The sequence below is a fragment of the Mangifera indica genome, chromosome 7 (assembly GCF_011075055.1).
Source record: "Mangifera indica cultivar Alphonso chromosome 7, CATAS_Mindica_2.1, whole genome shotgun sequence".
Taxonomy (NCBI): Eukaryota; Viridiplantae; Streptophyta; class Magnoliopsida; order Sapindales; family Anacardiaceae; genus Mangifera; species Mangifera indica.
In genome coordinates, this window is record NC_058143.1 from 17,321,126 (window position 1) to 17,341,131 (window position 20,006).

The following is a 20,006-nucleotide window of genomic DNA, read 5'->3' on the forward strand; positions in this document are numbered from 1 at the left end:
AATTAGTTCTAATAAAGTATAGAGATGATTTGAAATCCTAACATATAGTTTGTTTAATTAAAATAGAAATTGGTTTGCCGTTTGCATGCATATTTCCTAAACTGGTTCATCTTCTGCATGTCTCTCATGAAGCCATTGATTTGATAAATTTGAGTGTCAAATATTAGCATTTAATCATGCCTAATTATTACGTTAAACTTGGTGAAGTCAATAATCTAGCTCTAGGATACCGAGTCAAAAAGAAACTTCTATGCGGGCAACTTGTTAACATCTTTTAAAAGTTTTTTCTTTACCTGTTCCCAAGCAAGCTGGCCTACAATTATTTGTTTAAAGGAGAATTAAGCGGTGGCCTTTGTATAAAAAGGTGCATTGTTTTAGCAGTTTAGAACTCAAAACACAAAGAGATAAAGAGGAAAACTCCTAGAGAGATGAAAGGTGGCTTGGTTTTTTTCTTTATCACTGTAGTAACAGTGTTGGGAGTTTGTCATGGAGGGGAATTGAGGAAACATTTTTACAAGAAAAGTTGCCCAAAGGCTGAGGAAATTGTGAAAGACATCATATGGAAAAGTGTTGCCAGCAATTCGACTTTGCCTGCAAAGTTTCTCAGAATGCATTTTCATGATTGTTTTGTCAGGGTAATGTATATATGTTTGTTAAAATTATGTAAGCACAATGTGTTTGGTCTTGCAGAAGTGACAACTGGTTTAATTTGTCTCTCAGGGTTGCGATGCCTCAGTCTTGATAGACTCTACACCAAACAACACAGCCGAGAAGGCTGCACTTCCGAATCTCTCCCTGGGAGGATTTGATATTATTGAAGAAGTGAAGATCCAGTTGGAGAAGACTTGCCCTGGAATAGTCTCTTGCGCAGATATCGTAGCTTTAGCAGCCAGAGACTCAGTTTCTTATCAAGTAAATAATTGACTCTTCTAAATCATATATTTTAATATATGGCTTTAAAAATATAAACCCAGTACATAACCATGCACGCCCGTGTTATTGCAGTATAAGAAGCCACTGTGGGAGGTGCTAACAGGCAGAAGAGACGGAAGAATTTCTCGTGCTTCTGAGGCCCTTGCCAACATTCCTCAACCTACCTTTAACTTCTCCACCCTCAAACAATCTTTTGCCAGCAAAGGCCTCACCGTTCATGATTTGGTTGTTCTATCAGGTAATTATTAATTAAAGATGGTGTAAATATGATAAACAAAAGTGGGTGAATTAGCTATAACGGTTTTAAGTTATTGCAGTGAGTAGTAATTACTTGCGTGTAAGAATCATTTTGCCAAAAAAATAATGCATGAAAAGCTTTAATTAATGCATTGTCAAATTAACTTTCGTGTTAAATCCGCAAGTTTTATATTTCCGTGCATGTTATAATTTGGCGAATTGGTCATCATCAGGTGGGCACACAATTGGAGTTGGCCACTGCAATTTCTTCAGCAACAGGCTATACAATTTCACTGGAAAAGGCGACGCGGATCCTTCTTTAAATCCACAGTATGCTGCTTTCTTGAGAACCCAGTGCAAAAGCCTTGCAGACAACACAACCATTGTTCCAATGGACCCTGGAAGCGCCCTGAATTTTGATAACCACTACTACAAAATCCTGTTGGAAAACGAAGGACTGTTTCAGTCTGATGCCGCGCTTTTAACCCAGAAGGGCTCCAAGAATATTGTGGAAGAGTTGACCAACTCCATGAAGTTTTTCACCGAGTTCGCTCAGTCCATGAAGAGAATGGGAGCCATTCAAGTTCTCACGGGAACTGCAGGAGAGATTAGAAGGAACTGCAGCAGGATCAATTAATTATTTAAGAAAAATATTTTATAGGGTTCCATTCTTGTACCAATATGAATATTAAGCGTTTGTGGTTGAAAAGATTCTTGCTTTGAATATTTCATTTCTTGTTGTTGCCTATTACTCATGTAATAAAGGTTGGTATTTAAAGCGTGTAATGGTCATTGACCAATGAAATATTTTAGTTTACCAAAAATAAAAAATTGAATAACCTAATAATAATTTACTATAAATTAATTAAGTGTTCTCTCTGAATCTCATATAATATAGTTTTACTCTATTCAAAAGAGTTTTCAAAAAAAATATATATATATATATATATATCATTTTAACATAGATAGTTTTGATAATATTACATATTTAGATTATATGATATTGTTAGATATTTTTATAATTTTAAAATTTAATTTAATATTTTATAATAGACGTGTCACGTAGAGTAAATCCTACACATAATGATCTATATAATTTCGGGCACATTCATCGTGGAAATTGGTATGTAATTACAGTAATTTGACTAAGAATAACGAAACTCAAATAAGTGTAGTTGGAATTGGAAACGAGCAGCCCTCATTAATTGGATTTTTGTAAAGTTCTTTGGGATAAGATAAGATTAGAGAGTCAGCAGCACCTGTCAATTCGGAAACACAAAGGAATGGACGCCAACATTAATTGGACTCCATGGTTGCCACCTTGCGGAGGTTATAGGTTTATTGAGTATACGCGGCTTGTTTCTGTACCTTCCTCTTTAAGCTAGTTTGTTTTCAGAGGTGATTTTTTTTCTACGTAAAAAAGTTGATGGAGACCAATTTAGGTGATCAAGTGTATTTATTTTGTTTAACTTTTTTGATAATATATTAAGATAAGACTCTTAACTTATCTGATTCTATCTGATTCAATTCAAATGAATTTTTTATTATAAATAAATAAATAAATAAATCGAATCATATTATACGTAGCTTATTTTGCTAAAAAACCTTATATTATTATGTATATAAACTAATGACATAAAATCCCCTTAACAATATATCTGTAAAATACATAATGTTAACCATGATTTTCTTCATAAAGACATATGAAAGCTATAATATAATGAACTTCAACATCAAATATAAAAATGGAACGGAGATCAGCAGGGACGAATATCCATAAAATATTCTCCAAATTCCTTTTTTCCTGCGAAAACATTATTATTAAGTTTCCAAAATAACACAAATGTTATACCCAAAAAATAAGTGCATAGATTCAGTAAATATAATGCAAGGACTAACTGTTACGTGAAGAAAGAAGATCATCCATGCATTTCAGCAACAACGTATAATTTGAACAATTATTAGTGCAGCAGCAGCAGCCTGTTGCTATGGAAGGAAGCACAGATTACAAGGCAACGGATCATGCAGTTCATAATTTGCCTTCCAGCAATTAAGAATTTAATAATTGCCAGTTTCGCCAGGCTAGGCAGGGAAGTTGGGTTTTCGATATTTTTTTATTCAAGTTTATGAATCATCGCTATTTAATTTTTAATATTTAGCAAGTTTGACTGAACAGTCGATCTACAAATTATGTAATGGCCGTTTAAACTTAATTTTTAATTAGGATTAGATTCGAATTAAGTTGGGTCAAATTTAGAAGTCAATTTAATTTAATTCGATTCAAATTTATTTGTTTCAAATATAAATAAAGTTTTAATTAAGAAATTCAGTTCATTTTAAAGCTAAGTCAAATTCAAGTTATAAAAAGTTTAAATCAAATTCGAGTTATAAAAAGTTTAATTTGGTTTAACTTACAAACTAGATAGATCGTTTAATTTGATTTGAACTTGATTAGTGACTTAATTTAAATTATATTAAATAATTATCAAACGACATCATTTTATTAATGAGTTATAAATTCAAACCAATAATTTGAGTCATATATTTGAGTGATAAATTCGAATTAAACTCAAACTGAACTTAAACTATTTTTAATGTTGACTCAATAAATTCAAATTAAATTCAAACAGAATTAATTTGTATTCGAATTTGAATTCAAAACAACAAATAGTTGGATTCAATTTTCTTTGTATTCACCCCTATTCTCAATATTAATTCTGATGCATTATGTTTTAAGTCATCTAACACGTTACAGTCTTGCAGGACCGGCCACTTTTATATGAGAAACTCGATAATTGAGGGACCCCTTCTTCTTCCTTTTTTTTTTTTTTTTGCTATTGTTTCATAAAATTGAGTTTTAATTAAATTCAAGTTTGATTTGTTTTTAATTTTTAATGTTGGAGTATATCCATTCCTAATTATATTTTTAAATAGTGATTAAAAGTGAAAATAATCAGATTAATGCTGTTGTTGTCTTTTTTAATTACAAGTATCAAGCATAACGGCAAAGTAAAGAACGAAAAGTCAAATTCACAATTTTTTAATTATGAGTTACCATACATTTGAGAAAAAAATGTATGAAAATGAAGAAAGATGGGTCCGATGTCCAAGAATCGGATGAATCGGGCTACCAATGAAAGATGGGTGGGGGAAGGCCAAATCCAAACACTTGGAAAAATTCCTAACCCTAGAGGGAAATATGTCATTTTTTAAAATTTGATAATAGTGTGGGGAAAATTTTTAGATTTTTAAATCTATAAAAAAATATGATAAATTTTTAGTTTTTTAAATATTTTGTTAAATAACGATTTTATTTTAATAATAATTCAAAAAATTAATAAATAGATAAGTGTTTAAGTTTTTTAATATTAATTGGTGAGATCTTAGGAAAAGACTAATCATTGGGTGGAATAAGTCCTTTGGCCTTTTTTTAAATACCTGAACTTCCACATTTAGTAATTTTCCAATGATTATATATGATAATGGTTGAGTATGGACATAGCAAAATGCATGAGAATATATACATATTATTTTGGAAGTGAATTATTTTTAATAAATTTAAATGGTAATACAAACGAGATTAAACTGTATTTTTTCAGTTTAATTTGGTTGAATTTGAAACTTAAAATGATTAATTTGGTTTAGTTTGGAATTTTTTCAAACCATTTTTACAGTTTTGTTTGAAAAAATTCCTAAACCACACAATACCATAGGGTGCACGATGTACACGTGTATATTTTCATATGTTTCTATTGCATGATCCATGAATATACAATGTGCAAGTACAAAGATTATAGAGTTCGTAACTGAAGTAATGGCAGGTGGCTATACCATATTGTTGTTGCTCATTGTGGAGCATTCTTAAATAGGCTTCACAACTTCACCGGTAAGGGACATGCCGACCCTTCCCTAGAGGAAGATCACGCTAAAACCCTCAAAGATCAGTGCCCCCCAATAATGCAACCAATCCCTCCACACCTGTAGAAGTTGATCCTAAAAGTTCCTCCTCATTTGATGGCAATTACTTCAACATCCTGCTTCAGAAAAAGAGCCTATTAAATTGCAGTCTGATGCTGAACTGCTCACTGATAAAATTGCAGAAATGAAAAAGTTTAAGTCGAAAGATTTCTTAAAGGCTTTTGCTGAGTCTATGAAGAAGTTGGGAAACACTGGAGAAGAAATTGCTGGAGAAATCCGGAAACAATGTCGACTAGTGAATCCTCAGTGAAATTAATTAGCTAGCATTTATCTATGCGTATGAATAATGTTACTACTAGTGATTAAATCTGATTTATCTCATTTAAATTAGGCCAACAGACTAACTCCCATCCAAAGTTGGTTGATTTCTTAAGTTTCTATTCTTTAACTATGAAAATTTTATTTACCTACTCATAGACGATTAAAGTTGGCGAAACCTTAACCCTTTAAAATTTTGTCTTTTTTTTCTCTTCAAATCCTAAAAACTAACAATTTTCCCTTAGACTAAGTATTAAAAAACAACATTTTTCTCTTTAGGGTTTAATTTTCAATTTTCGATGACATCTCCAGTGTAATCGCTGACAACCTCTCCCTCTTGACACTTTCTCTTCCTTCGACAATGTCTCTTTCATCATCTCTCCTTCCTCTAACAGGCTATTTAGGCTGAGAAGATGAAGAGTTTCATCTCTTTCTAGAAAAAGACAACTCGCCTTCCCAGAGGAACAACGCGCAACTACCAGAGAGAGAAGAGACATTGAGGTAGGCCACCAAAGGAAGAAGAATCATCGAGAGGCGACATTGTTTGGGTGGGAATCGATCCTTTGGCTATGTGCACAACCTTAACGATCCATGGGTGACATGTTATCATATAATTGTGTATTATTTTATTTTTAATTTTAAACTATTCAGTCATATAATGATATATCATCAGTTATACACAAAATTATGTATGTTATTTATGTATATAATATTACTCTTTTAACTTATAACGAGGTCTAAAAATTAAATATTTAATAATATACTCGATTCATTTTTACACTAAATTTAAAAGATGAACAACTAATATATCATTTAAGTCAAAATCTTAAATTACAACACTATATCTTACTGATGATAAAAAATAATTAAAACTTAATTTGAATTTAGAAATGGTTAGAAGGGTAAGTATCTTACACAACTGTTTAATTGACGGTTTAAATCTCATCTCTTGTCCGTAATTTGACTTCAACAAATATAACTGCCTTAACCGCTCTCTTCTCTTTCTTACAAACTTTAAGTTACATTTGTGATGAAAAGGATCGATCGTTCTAACTTTTCACTTCTTTGGTTCTTCCTTCAACGTAATTGTATATTATCTCCCTTCTAACAGATTCAATGGGCAAAAATGAGAAAAATGAAGAACTGGAAGTAAGATTTTTTTCAAAGTTAATCAAACCCTCATTCACAAGTATGATTATATATCATATTTTCTCTGCTTCTTTACATAAATATAGGTGGTTGTTGCAGAATTTAAGGTCTCAATGCACTGCAATGCATGCGAAAGAACAGTCGCAAGGGCCATTTCCAAGTTGAAAGGTAAGTACATTAATTCATTAAATAAATTACTCATGATGTAAACCATAGTGTATATAATGATTATATACTTGAATTATTGATTCATAATTTTTGTAAGGCGTTGAGAAGTTCACTACAAATATGAAGGAGCACGAGGTCGTAGTTACAGGGCGGATAGATCCACAGAAAGTGTTGAAGAAACTGAAGAAGAAGACAGGGAAGAGAGTTGATATGGTGATTGATGATAATAACAATAAAGAGTCCCCGGAAGTTGAGGTTGATGAAGGAAATAATAATGGAGATGGACCAGTTGATGAGGCATGGTTGTTTGATTTTTGTAAGGACGGTGAAGTGATGACGATGTTCAGTGATGAGAATCCAAATGCTTGTTTAATTATGTAAAACTACAACGTCGCATTTGGTTCTCAAGGACTTCTGAAAACTTACATTTTTGAAACCCTTCTGAAGATACTTCTAAATTGACTGTGGGTTTTCCTTTGCTATTTTTGAAACCCTTCTGAAGATAGATGCATGCATGCACGATAGAAAAAGGAGTCAAATATATTCATATAACCTTTAAAAGGTTCTTTGATCGGTAAAGATGGTAGAATTTTTAAGTAAAAGAGTTTAGAATTAGACTCAACTTTCATTTTAAAATTTATATGTTTAATATGATTGATTTAATTCAAAAAAATTACCTAACTTACGTTAGATTTTTCATGATTAAGAAAAAAAACATTTACATATCTTATAATAAATCTATGTCAAGGGCTTCATGTGATTAACTTGCACTAACCAAAAAGGTTATAGAAAATATGATTCATAAATTTATGGACCATATTAGGACTGATTGAATATAACAGGGTCTTTGGATTAAGCCTTTGGGTTGGTCTAACATGGTTCAAAAAAAACAATTGAAAATTTTAAAAAATATATAATATGATGAATCAATTTACTTGAAGTCTAGGATAACTCAATCTAAAGGTTGGTTAACTCTATCTTAAGCCATGTCAAATTAGGGATTGACACGATCCACAAGGCTGGTCGGCACGGCATTTCAAGTCTAATAAAGTGAAAAAAAAAATCAGTTTTTGTTATAAAAAGAGAAAATTCGTGCATCATTCGTATTCGCATCGCTAATGATTTAACGTAACAAAGGAAATGGAATTTCAATGTCAAAATTCTGAAATGATGGCAACAAGGGACAAGACCAATTGAAATTTGCCTCATCATCAGACCATTTTCAGGAATTTTCTTAAAGCAACTTCCCGGCCTATTTCTACTTTAAATTTGGCACCATTATATCTAGGGGAGGTGTCTTGATAGGACCTAAAACTTTAGTGTGGAGGCCTACTGATCAGAATAAATTATGATTCAAAAGCAAGAAATTGACCTTGAAGCTCTATTAAATCTAAACAAAAAGCATAACCCACTAGCAAACAGAATCTTATTGGACTTGGAAGTGCTATTTTCTTATTGAACCACCCATTGAATGATGGATTTATGAAATATATGAATGGTTTGTTTTTGTTGTTCGTGTAGGCACTTGGCCCTGTAGAATTTGAGATCATTAGTTGTCTTGTCAATCTCTTTTTTGTGCTTTCGGTTGATGTGCCATTACCACTAACTGCCAATCAAACCTTTTTAATTTAATAAAATTATATTTATATATTTTAAATTTATAACAAATAATATATTATTTTATAATTAAATATTATATTAGATTATATAATAATACATCATTTATGTATTTAAAATATATACTTATAATTTTATCTTTTTTTAATTACCTAACATTTATTATTTATACCATTAAGGATACCTTGAGTAACAACCACAAAAGATTTTGAGTGGCAAAACACTCGAAAATCCCGGGTGAGGGGGCTTGAGTTTGAGACTTAGTTACACTAGATCAAGATCAATCTCAGAGTTTACCCACTGGATGATATTTAAAGTAATTTCATTTCTAATAAAGTAGGACTTGTCACACCATGAGCTTCAGTTGTATTACTACTAGCAACATAAGCATTTTTACACTAATGAAGCTGAAAATTATGAACTCTTGCATTCTGCTATTTGTACAATGCTGGGAGAATACAAGCAAAAATATTCATGTATTCTTTTTTAACTTTTGAAAGACATGATCTCCAGAGCCTCTCTGGTTTGTCCTAGTACGTTAAATACTGTTGCCGCAATGTGAGATGGTGTGAGACCAGCTTCAGCCAACTGATCAGGCGGAGATCCATGGTCGATATACCGGTCAGGGAGTACAAGTGGCCTCCACTGCACAGAATAATTCAACCAAAAGACTCAAGTACTCAACACCTTAGCAATACATAAGTTTAATAAAATAGGCCTTGTGCTTTGATCAATTTGAGAAAAGAATTTAGATTTATACCTTTACTGTGCCATCGAGAAGACCATCAAGGGCTAAGAACTGAGCAACATGAGAACCAAAGCCTCCAATTGATCCTTCCTCTACAGTAATCAAAAACTCGTGTGATTTTGCCAGACTTCGAATAAGGGTGCGGTCCAGTGGTTTGCAGAATCGAGCATCTACTACTGTTAACTGTAAACCGCGGTGTTCCAGTAAAGCAGCTGCAGCTAAACAGTTCTGAACAGCTGTCCCATAACCCAAGAGTGCTACTCTATCCCCTTCAAGTAATATTCTGCCTTTTCCAACCTGCAAGCAATTTAACAGAAAATTGTAAATATGTTCTCGCAACTGAAGGAACAGCAAATTGTAACTTTGTCAAAACTTACCTCAAGAGGAATGCCTTTATTTCCCGGTGGCAACTGAACACCAACCCCATTTCCTCTCGGATATCTAAAACAGCTGGGTCTATCATCTATAGAAGCAGCAGTGGCAACCATGTGAAACAGCTCAGCCTCATCAGAAGGAGCCATTACAACCATGTTTGGAAGGCATGCCATGAAAGTGACATCAAAAGCCCCACAATGTGTGGGACCATCAGCTCCAACTAGTCCAGCTCTGTCCATTGCAAATCTTACAGGCAACTTCTGCAAATCCACATCATGTACTACCTGAGGTAGACATCCAGAAGGAGGCATCGTAAGTAGGATGCTAAGCAGGCAACTCAACTATCACAGGGTAATGCAATATCAACTGAATAGATGTGAAAGAAGTTCTACACTTGCCTGGTCATAAGCCCTCTGCATGAAAGATGAATAGATTGCACAAAAAGGTTTTAGGCCTTCACAGGCCAGACCTGCGGCAAAAGTAACAGCATGCTGTTCTGCTATCCCGACATCAAAGCATCTACTAGGGAAGCGACGAAGGAAAAGATTTAGTCCTGTTCCACCTCCCATTGCAGCGTGGATTGCAACAATATTCTTGTCTGCCTCTGCTTCTGCAATCAAAGCTTCCGCAAAATATGTTGTGTAAGACTGTGTAGGGGCACTGCCTTTGAATTGCTTTCCAGTTGCTGGATCAAATTTTGCCACTCCTGCAAAACAAATTCAAGTGAAAATTATTATTTTCTTTAAGATATAATTAATTCCATAAAGCAAGATAGTGTACAGAAAATGCATGAGAAAAATCCTTCTCTTCCACCTAAAGGATAATTTTAGCCGGCACAATGTATTGAATGATTATTTTTTTCACAAAAGAATTTCAAATTATTCTGGGAGGGCAATAAGCGTCCAATGGCATCCCTATGCACTCAAGTGATAAAAACAGATAGTAAGTATTTACCATGGTACTTGTCTGCTGCCCGTTCTGCATATGGATATCCATGGCCTTTCTCAGTGACAACATGGATCAGGACTGGACCTGTTGTTTTGGTATCCTTCACCTCTTTGAGAATGGAAACAAGGTCATCTATGTTATGACCATCAACAGGACCGATGTAATACAGTCCAAGCTCTTCAAATAATGTTGATCCAGAACCACTAATCATCCCACGAGCATATTCATCAACTTTTGCTGCCAGTTCATGCATAGGTCCACCAATTTGTTTTGTAACTCCCTGCAATGTTGTCAATAAACATAAACCATGTTCAGTTTCATCTGTTTCCCGGATATAAGCTTACATTCTTTTCGCTAACTACTATATAATTTTTACTTACTTTGGCAACCTCTCTGAGTTCCCTAAGAGGCCTGTTTGATTGCAACCTACTGAGAGCACTGCTCAAGGCTCCTACAGGTGGTATCGGCCCATCCAGATTGGCAGTAGGCAGAGAAACCTGTTTGTTGTCATTAAGAATAACAATCATGTCTGAATCCAGGTACCCAGCATTGTTCATAGCTTCATAAGCCTGACCTGCAGTCATGGCACCATCGCCTATAACGGCAACTACATTGTTCTTTCTTCCTTTAATATCCCTGCCCACAGCCATACCTATTCATCCAAATGATCCCAGATTATAATATATAAATTGAACCAAGGCGATATGTCTATTAAAACATAAAATTTAAATAAACTGGAATTGAAACCAAGATAACAAGTTCTGCATATTTTGTAAGTCACTGTCTAAGGATATGCAAACTCGGAGATTCATGAGACGTGTCAACATAATTTTCAATTTTCAAAATTCAACTTCTCACTAATCAAGAAAATGAAAAATAAACAAAGCCACTCAGCTCTCAATTTTTGGGGAAATTAATTTCTTATCTACAAGTTGCCAAACTTCTTGAATAAAATTATTGTTTACCTTAAAAAATTGGTATAGCTCTGACTTTATAACATCACCTATACTCTAAAATAGATAGTTTTTTACTTGGAAAATTTGAGCTCAAACCATAGTCCAATTATAACTCCTCTTCAAACATTATTATTATATGTTCCTGGAATGGAAAAAAAGCAATAGAAAACTACCCAGTCCTGCAGAGATAGTGGTAGAACTATGGCCAGTTCCAAAGCAGTCATATTCACTCTCCGATCGTTTTGTGAACCCTGCAAGTCCATTTGTTTGCCTCAAGGTATGCATCTTATCTCTTCTCCCAGTCAAGATTTTATGAGGGTAAGACTGCAAAGAAAAAATGGTAATACAATCAAAGTACGAACAATTTTCCTAACCATAACTGCAGAAATATAATCACACAATCAAAGTCAGAAGAATTATCCTTAATAAGTTAAGACAAGTCTCTCTACACAAAGATACCGAAAAGAAAAGGGAAAATTAAGGAAAAAAGTAAGGTTGGAATAGAACCTGATGACCAACATCCCATAGTATCCTGTCTTGAGGAGCATTAAAAACATAATGAAGAGCAACAGTGAGTTCAACAACACCAAGGCTAGAGCCCAAATGACCCCCAGTTTTGGATACATTGAATACAACATCAGACCGCAGCTCATCTGCCAATTGTTTCAGCTCCTGCATTGATGAAAATTTACCAACTTTCACACAAATTTAACACCAAGATATGAAGATGTTGGTTCATTAATGAAAGAAGAAGTGGTTAGTAGTGTTTTAGTTAAGTACCCTGATTGATAGATTTTTCATGTGAATTGGATAATTAATGGTGTCCAATAGAGGTGTTTGTGGTCTTTGTGAGTGATATTCTCCAGTCTCTGAAAGTGATGCAAAAATCCTGCCCGACCTTTTCTTGGCCTGAATCAAATCACAACAAAACACCCATTTCCTTCGGGTGAATTTTATTTTTCATTTTTCAAAAGAGGACAAGAAAATCTACGTTAAACAGAAAGAAATAGATAATTGGCGGACTCTTCTTCTATCATCAACCAAATAAGCAATACATAATGTTGCAAACCTGATTGAGCTTGTAAAGAGATTGACTACACAGATCTGCACCCCAGAACATAGAAGAAAGAGAAGTTGATTTATGAGGATCAGCAAGTGTTGGAGGTGAACGGTTGGCATGAGAAGGAAATGGGAATGCAGATAGAGCCATAGAAGCAAAGGCAATGAACCCAGCAAGGAAGAAGACAAAGAAACTAAAAAAAGAATGACCATGCAATGAAGAGTGCTGAAGTGAGAGAGCAGCAATGAAGAGATATATAATATAATGGAGGCTGTCTTTTCAAAGTGAATTAGTGATTAGTAGTGGTGAGAACAGTGGAGGGAATTGAATAATTCGTATAAACAGAAGACAGAAATCTGAATGCGCTGTGTTGTGTGGTTCAAAGTTGATAAGTTGATAGAGTTGAGCGCGTTTACACGCTTTTGCTTTGCTTTTCTTATTAATATTCTCACCATTTCTCCATTGCAGGGCCGGCACAAATCTTACAGAAACTAAGCGGCAGGTGGCATCTGATTGGGCCATGTCATCAGAAATCACAAATGGATAGATTCGAAGATAGATTTGCCGTATTATAGTATGAGAAAGCAATTAAAGTGAAACACCATGTGCACTGCGGCAATTTTTGTAATTCTGATATATCGTTAAGTATTAATGTTTTTTTTTATTTTTAAGCAGAGGGACTTATTTACACGTAAAGATGGCCATTTTCTCAAATTTTTATCCTTCCGATTTTGAAAATCCTTTTACTTATTCATCCATTAATAAATTTATTAATTTTTAAAATAAAATTATTATTTTATTTATAATATTAAAAATAAATTAAAAATTTATTTTATTTATCTCTTTGATCATTAAAAATAAATAATTTTTCTCCTAAACCAAATATTAAAAAATAAACTTTCTCTTTAAGGTTTAATTTTCAACCTCTGATCTATCGCCAACGATCTCTCTTTATTGATACTTTTTTTCTATCTGACAGTCTCTCTCTCTTTATCTTTTTCTCCAACTGATGTCATTCTAAACTGGAAAGATAAAACTTTTTATCATTTTAAAAGAAAACAACAAAAACCTAAGTTTGGTACATTCCCAAAGTAACATCCATTAACTTTTAAAAACTCAAATACTTACTCATTATTTAACTTTTGTTTAAATTTATTGTTAGTTATAAGAGTAAAAACATCATTTAACTAAAAATATAAAAAAAAACTAAAATTTTATCATATTTCTCCCTCTTTTAGATTAAAAAACTAACAAATTCTTTCATACAAAGTTTGAAAATTTACATTTTTTCCTCTAAGGTTTTTTTTCTCCTTCTCCAATGACTATCCAATAACTAGCGTTTCCACCATCTTTTTCTTCCATCAATCTTCAGGTATCGGTGACCATTTTTATTGGATAAAAATGAATCATCTTTATCCGATAAAGAGGCAAAAAAGATCCGTTATCTTTGTCTTTTTAGGAGGATAAAGACTTGTCTTCATCCATCGAAGATTGTCATCAAACTTATTTAAGAGACACCAATTTTCAGGTGGACGAAAACAAATTTATAAGACAAGTTTGTATATAGGATAATCTTGTCCAACGCCAATCTATTAGTCATGTCCTCGTAACCCCTTAAGAGTTGATCCCCCCTGAAATTATGGTCATTTTAATTAATTACCCTTACTTTTAACCATATCTGAAAGACTCAATCGTTGTGTTGAATCTGTTACTTCTGGGCATAGGATAATCCTCTGCTCAGTAATTGGCCGGTTACCTGACCATAATTTTTCTCCAAAGATATTGCATCAATCTTCTGGCCGAGAGAGAGGCAACCTTACACACTTTGCTCATTATATTGGAAGGCAGGTTGAAAACAAAATAGGATAGTGGCTTTAGATTAATAGAAAATCAGAAGTCTTCCTACGAAGTTGTGGTCCTCTTAATGACACGGCAGGTTTTTGTGTCTATAATTTAATGTTTTAAGATTGATTTTCCACCTCAAATTAAAGGTCAAATATTATATGTAGCTTGATTAACAAATCGGAGTTATATTGAATCCTCAAGTTAACCAGAGCCAGTGAGAACAGAATTGCAGCAGGTGATGATTTTTAATCATTTCCCATGTCCACAACATACTTATAAAAACTGCTTTTCGCCAGCTCTTTTACGAACTTTTAACATTCTTAATTACTTCAATTCTCCCCTTGGGTAATTGACAGATGTTCATACCATGTAAAGCCGGTTTTTCTGCAAACCCCATCTTCTGCTTTGTTTTCATTTTCTGAATACAACACATATCATACCACAACTTGCTTCACTCCTGGGCATTTTATGTTCATTAGTTATTGTGTTTCTAGTTTCTCCCTAGAGGTTTAAGTGTTTTTGGAAAACTTTACAGCCACTTGGACAGTCATTTATCCTCATGTGTTGCCTCTATATTGAGTTTAAAAGGAAATAATCACTCACAAGAAAGAGCTAATACATGAAAGATGTCAACGCCAATCTCCCAATATTGTTGGAGGAAATTCAAAGGCAAAAATATGCATACTTTGAACAATATCAAGAAGCCACACATTAACTTGGTTGAAACGTTTGAATTCAATGGGTCGTTGAGCCAAGCTAGCAACTGAATTCTAAAAAATAAGTATGATTTCTCCTCTCTTCACGTTTAATATTAGCCTTTTCAAGCTTACTAGGATTTTAGTTTCCACAGCTTTCAAAAGAGAACATAAAAAGTGTTACAAGCGAGAAATGAGCAAAACACAGTGAGCCCAATTTTTCAACTGTGAATTAAGCATCAGCACAACATCAAACTGGCCACCGCAAAACAACTCTGCTACCCAAGTGTTCATATCTATGTAGTAAACTGGCCATCAAGGAAAAAATTTGGGATTTTCCTTGAGAGGTATTAGGAAGGAATTGAAATACAGAGAACGATCAAAGCAGAAAAACCATCCACAACAAAAATATTTATTCAGATTTAAGTAAGTCAAGAACTGTCCAAATAATCAACCGCATAGTGACTCAAAGATAAAAAATAACACAAAGCATGAACTTAAAAGGTTTCCTCACTTCATTTTCGCTTCTGTAAACAGAACATGACGATTCACACGAGGGTCATATTTTCGGAACTCAAGCTTCTCCAAAACTTTCTTGGCACTCTTCTTCTTGACATAGAAGAATCCAGTCCCAGCAGCCGAGACAAGCCGAACGAACATAAAAGTCTTCTTTTTGTCACCCATTCCTCAACTTGCACACAGAAAAACAAATCAAATTAGCACAAACAGGTCACCCCAAGAAAGAAGCTGTCTGAAAATTACAAGTCCAACATTCACAAGCGTAGATGTTTATATAATACAGGGAAATTATAAACAAGTAAATTACTTGCAACACTAGAAAAACTTCGAAGAGTGTTAAAAAGAACCAAGCTAGAATACCAAACACAGCAGTGTATACAATCAACATGTCAGCAAGAACATCTCAAGTAAAAAAACACACAGAATTGCAAAGAAATTTTCCCACAAAAGCAAACGTTCAGATGCAGTAAATATATTGTAAAAATTCTCTCTATATATGTCCAACAGGCTCTAGATTATACACAATATTAGATTAACAAAATGATAATCAGATATTAAAAATTCAATTTTTAAACAAAAATTGAAACTTCAGTGTCTAGCTATAAAAATAAAATCTTGAGAAATTTGAAGTACTTACCACTGAATCCACACAACGTTTACTTATGGAGATCAGAGTGTTAGTGAAACTGAGAAGTGAAACGCAATGACGATGCCGAGAATAAAAAAGAAACCCTAAAGACAAAAACCTTGTGAAAATAAACAAAATGACCGAAATATCCTTTTTTATTTTTTTCAATTTCGATATTGCTCATGTTAGCCTCAAAGCATCAGCGCATGTTAGCATCGAGCTGCAGCGTCCTAAAGCTCATCTCCCTGTATCTCTTTCATTTCTCTTAGTTTTCAGTATTGAAAGGAATTTATTCAGGTAAAGAGAAAAGGTAAGAAAAATAGAAAGAAATATCAATATTTTACTTATTTTTTAGTCTCAAACCATTAATTTCTCTCTTTAATTACTGGTAAACGTTGAATTAGTGAATTGATTAGGTTAAAATTTAACATTTCATCCAATATGTTTCTGGTCTTTCGTTTTCTTGGTAACCAAACGTAATGGAATTAAAAATTTTGGATTTTTATTTATGTTTTTGCTGGGTGCAGAAGATCAATTAGAGATGGCAAGCGTGGTGGATGCGGCGGGAGAACCGATCGCAACGTCGGCGGTGCTAATGGCAGTGTCTAAGCACATTGGGACGAGATGCCAGCTGGAGAATGTTGAGTTTTTGAAATGCAAGAAGAGGGATCCCAATCCTGAGAAATGTCTCGATAAAGGTCGACAAGTTACTACTTGTGTCCTTGGCTTGTAAGTGTTTCTCTGATCATTATGAGTTTTTTTTGTTTTTGTCGAACTGAAGGTTTATTTTTTATGAAGTGATTGGAATTGAAAGATTCTCTGGTTTGATGTTGGAGAAATTCTAGTATTGTGACTAAAAAGTTTCATTCTTTGGTTAAAGCAGGTTATATAGTGTTATGCATTTGAAGTACAAGTCAATTTAGTGTCTCCTGTCAAACAAATAAATAAAGTCTGGTTTCATTTAGATTCGACTGGTTTCATTTGCATCCTTGGTACGTTTTGTTCGTGTTGATTCATTTTGAAACATGCAGTAGGATGCAAGAATGGACAATAATGAAAGTTCTTTTTTTTTTTTTCTGTTTTTGGGTTAAAAGGGTTGTGTTGATTAATAGTTATTTACAACATTCTATGAAAAAATATAAATATGAAAACATGAACATATGCATGAACCAGAAACAAGGATTAGTTTTATTTTCTTACAGGAAACATTATCTTAAATTGAGATGTTATACAAACTGTATATGTAATTCTGAAACTACATATACAGTTTCAGACTGTATATATTGGTCCATATAGTCATTCTGAAACTATTGGTCCATATAGTCATGCTGATGTTATACAAACTGCATTAAAGTTACAAACTGACTATAGGTAATTCTGAAACTAAGCGAAAAGAAGAACCACCTAATGCAGGAGCATATGAGCTTAAAGAGATATTGGTCCATATAGTCAGTTCATTAACTGTGTCAATTTTGTTTTCTATATGCAATCTCAAGTCTTTTTTTCTTTTTCATTTTTTGTTATGTTTTCTAGTTCTACCCGGGGGCATGTGACTTTTAGAGAAGCATTAGCTTGAAGTAGTATTAAGATTAAGCTCATCAGTTCATATTCAACAACTTTTTGCCAATCTATGATAGGGAAGTATTATAACGGAACTCAGTAGTTAATAAAGACACTGTCAGAATTCTAACACCATAAATTAGCATATTTCAAATTTAATCTCTCCAAGTTAAGTGTTACAGTGCCTTTGAAATTTGTTAGATTCAATACATATATGTTCATGTAACTTTAATACATAAATTATATGTATGTTTAATCTTAACGATCTTAGGAAAAGCATCTAACTCTATACTTGATATGAATCTGCCTTTGAAAGTAAGATCTAAATTTTAAATACCTATTTTATTAATTTCTTAAAGTAATGATGGAGTTTTGATGGACATACCAAAAGTATAAAGTTAAGATAACCCATTTTTGGATTGGAACTAAGAGTAAACTTAATTTTATTGTCCCAAAATTGAACTGATTTTGTTGTGGTAAACAAATTGAGCTAATTAACTACTTGATTTGGGTTGTGAATCGAACTGAGAGTCAAATTAAGATAATAATTTATACTCATTAGTCCAGTTAAAATAACCTCCTAACTGCAATTTTTTAATTCATTCATATTTTGAAACATTATTGAGGCTTGTATAATAGAGAATATTTTGTATTATCAAGTCTTTTCTCTTTTCATCTAGATGTCAAACAACCTAGCTGCAATTTAATCATTCATTCATAGTTTGAAATTCTTAATTCAGTGAATAACTTCATGAAGTTTTTCAGTTTCTTCTCTTCACTGGAGTTGATTTAAGACTGTCTTCCAGATGTATCTTAACCTCCTTCAATCATTCTTCCTGTGACAATTGTTAAGTCCCCATGGCAAGGAAATATCTTAGCTTTATTGCAACTTGAATGGCTATTTAATGATAATCCCCCTACCGGTTGAGAAAACCTATAATGATTATCAAAAATTTCAATACTTGTATACATACCCCTAAAAAACTATATTGGAAACTTCTTGTATTGCACACTACTCTTCTCTATATATTGCCTCCCACAACTTGCTCTCTCCTGCTCTATATACGGTAGGTTGTAGCCCCATAGGATATATTTCTGGTCAAAAATCTTGTTGGCATAAGTACCTAGCTATAAAATTTATCATGTTTGTTTTAACTTTCAATAAAACTATGCGCACTAATAATGAATACTAATTTGTGTACTTCCAATGACGCGTCACCATGTGAGAGGATGATTGTTAGTACAAAAATTAGTACTCATTGTTAGTGCTCATAATTTTACTTTTCACATTTTGACGTTTTGTTTCTCATTTTTAGTCAATGCTAATCTTTTTGTCATCAGCTTTGTCTTCTCTGTACCCTAATCTGTATTCTGAATATCATCTGGTTCATTTTCGGACACTCTACATGAGTACTTTATGATTTACAGGTCACCTTAAAGATAGTATCAATGAGTTGAATAAATTTTCCTGGTTGTATGTTATCAATAGAAACCAGCAGGAACTTCAAAGAACCAAAAAAGTATCACTCAAATGCGGAAGTATTTCAGATTGGTTGATTTCTAAAGTTGAGATGTTTACCCTGCAGGCTAAAAGACCTTCACCAGAGGTGCACAAAGCAGATGGATGATTATGCTGGTTGTATGTATTACCATACAAATGAGTTTGATTTATGTCGCAAGGAGCAGCAAGCATTTGAGAAGGCATGTCCATTGGAATGATTGGCGGAAGATACTTGTGATATTGCGCTCAGAATAAGTTAGATCACCTGGCAAAGAGCAAATACTGTGTTGCCAACATTTTTATCTTGCTTTACACCATGAATTTTCACCCATTTTGTGTGGTTGAGATCATTTGTTGGAAATGCTTCTGATTCAAAAGAAGACTCTACCCTCTATTACCATAATCGATGACTGCATCGGTTAGAGTTGGAATGATTGGCCCCATAATTAAACATTAACTTCATAGCTAACAAAAAAATAAAATAAACACACATTAAAATGAAAAAAGATTGAAGGATTGTTCGACTTCAGACTGCAGAAGCATTTAGACTCGGGTTCTTTTCTTGGGTGAAAAATTTAACCCAAGTTTGTTCTTGTGTTTGGTGTCAGTTTCTGCAATCAAGCTTACAAATCTGGCATTGATATATTGCATCATCTAATTAAATAAGAATAAACACTCATATAACCCAATTATAAACTATCACCACAGCTGATAAATTATTATTTTATTCATTCAATTCTGCATTAAATTCATTTATACTAGATTGCCAACCTACAATTACTACATATTCTAGGGCTTTTTTTTTTGTTATCAACTGAATTGTCAATGCCC

General features: G+C 33.4%; 5 protein-coding genes across 6 annotated transcripts; 3 read left to right on the top strand and 2 right to left on the bottom strand.

Moving 5' to 3' along the window:
* Positions 1–361: 361 nt before the first annotated feature.
* LOC123220530 (peroxidase 24-like) lies at positions 362–1,956 on the top strand. Its single transcript, XM_044642778.1, has 4 exons — positions 362–635; positions 721–912; positions 1,006–1,171; positions 1,404–1,956. The coding sequence occupies exons 1-4, from the start codon at positions 429–431 to the stop codon at positions 1,805–1,807; spliced, it is 969 nt and encodes a 322-aa protein (XP_044498713.1). The 5' UTR covers positions 362–428; the 3' UTR covers positions 1,808–1,956.
* A 4,565-nt stretch (positions 1,957–6,521) lies between these two features.
* Positions 6,522–7,214, top strand: LOC123220531 (heavy metal-associated isoprenylated plant protein 19-like). The gene is made up of 3 exons (XM_044642779.1): positions 6,522–6,555; positions 6,655–6,723; positions 6,821–7,214. Exons 2-3 carry the CDS (start codon positions 6,669–6,671, stop codon positions 7,102–7,104), a joined length of 339 nt encoding a protein of 112 aa, XP_044498714.1. The 5' UTR covers positions 6,522–6,555; positions 6,655–6,668; the 3' UTR covers positions 7,105–7,214.
* A 1,431-nt stretch (positions 7,215–8,645) lies between these two features.
* Positions 8,646–12,853, bottom strand: LOC123221234 (probable 1-deoxy-D-xylulose-5-phosphate synthase, chloroplastic). Its single transcript, XM_044644011.1, has 10 exons — positions 12,437–12,853; positions 12,148–12,276; positions 11,875–12,039; positions 11,541–11,691; positions 10,792–11,063; positions 10,418–10,691; positions 9,862–10,169; positions 9,466–9,747; positions 9,101–9,385; positions 8,646–8,985 (listed from the first exon to the last, which is right to left on the bottom strand). Exons 1-10 carry the CDS (start codon positions 12,575–12,577, stop codon positions 8,827–8,829), a joined length of 2,166 nt encoding a protein of 721 aa, XP_044499946.1. The 5' UTR covers positions 12,578–12,853; the 3' UTR covers positions 8,646–8,826.
* A 2,510-nt stretch (positions 12,854–15,363) lies between these two features.
* On the bottom strand, positions 15,364–16,137 carry LOC123221011 (50S ribosomal protein L33-like). The gene is made up of 2 exons (XM_044643671.1): positions 16,124–16,137; positions 15,364–15,658 (listed from the first exon to the last, which is right to left on the bottom strand). Exon 2 carries the CDS (start codon positions 15,649–15,651, stop codon positions 15,478–15,480), a length of 174 nt encoding a protein of 57 aa, XP_044499606.1. The 5' UTR covers positions 15,652–15,658; positions 16,124–16,137; the 3' UTR covers positions 15,364–15,477.
* A 129-nt stretch (positions 16,138–16,266) lies between these two features.
* LOC123221010 (NADH dehydrogenase [ubiquinone] 1 alpha subcomplex subunit 8-B-like) lies at positions 16,267–19,606 on the top strand. 2 transcript variants are annotated; one of them, XM_044643668.1, is made up of 3 exons: positions 16,267–16,424; positions 16,642–16,843; positions 19,261–19,606. In XM_044643668.1, exons 2-3 carry the CDS (start codon positions 16,656–16,658, stop codon positions 19,391–19,393), a joined length of 321 nt encoding a protein of 106 aa, XP_044499603.1. In that variant the 5' UTR covers positions 16,267–16,424; positions 16,642–16,655; the 3' UTR covers positions 19,394–19,606. The 2 variants fall into 2 exon arrangements, with proteins under 2 accessions (XP_044499603.1, XP_044499605.1); XM_044643670.1 differs by having other exon boundaries at positions 16,393–16,411.
* The last annotated feature ends 400 nt before the right edge of the window (positions 19,607–20,006 follow it).

Bases quoted from the DNA above. Each gene is read 5' to 3' on its own strand.
- LOC123220531 (XM_044642779.1), top strand. From the start codon at position 6,669: ATGCACTGCAATGCATGCGAAAGAACAGTCGCAAGGGCCATTTCCAAG. The intron at 6,724-6,820 runs GTAAGTACATTA...AATTTTTGTAAG, and splicing joins GGCCATTTCCAAGTTGAAAG to GCGTTGAGAAGTTCACTACA.
- LOC123221010 (XM_044643668.1), top strand. From the start codon at position 16,656: ATGGCAAGCGTGGTGGATGCGGCGGGAGAACCGATCGCAACGTCGGCG. The intron at 16,844-19,260 runs GTAAGTGTTTCT...TTTACCCTGCAG, and splicing joins ACTACTTGTGTCCTTGGCTT to GCTAAAAGACCTTCACCAGA.
- LOC123221011 (XM_044643671.1), bottom strand. From the start codon at position 15,651: ATGGGTGACAAAAAGAAGACTTTTATGTTCGTTCGGCTTGTCTCGGCT.
- LOC123220530 (XM_044642778.1), top strand. From the start codon at position 429: ATGAAAGGTGGCTTGGTTTTTTTCTTTATCACTGTAGTAACAGTGTTG. The intron at 913-1,005 runs GTAAATAATTGA...GTGTTATTGCAG, and splicing joins GAGACTCAGTTTCTTATCAA to TATAAGAAGCCACTGTGGGA. The intron at 1,172-1,403 runs GTAATTATTAAT...GGTCATCATCAG, and splicing joins TGATTTGGTTGTTCTATCAG to GTGGGCACACAATTGGAGTT.
- LOC123221234 (XM_044644011.1), bottom strand. From the start codon at position 12,577: ATGGCTCTATCTGCATTCCCATTTCCTTCTCATGCCAACCGTTCACCT. The intron at 12,040-12,147 runs GTACTTAACTAA...TCATCAATGCAG, and splicing joins TGAAAAATCTATCAATCAGG to GAGCTGAAACAATTGGCAGA. The intron at 8,986-9,100 runs GTATAAATCTAA...TATTCTGTGCAG, and splicing joins TTCTCGATGGCACAGTAAAG to TGGAGGCCACTTGTACTCCC.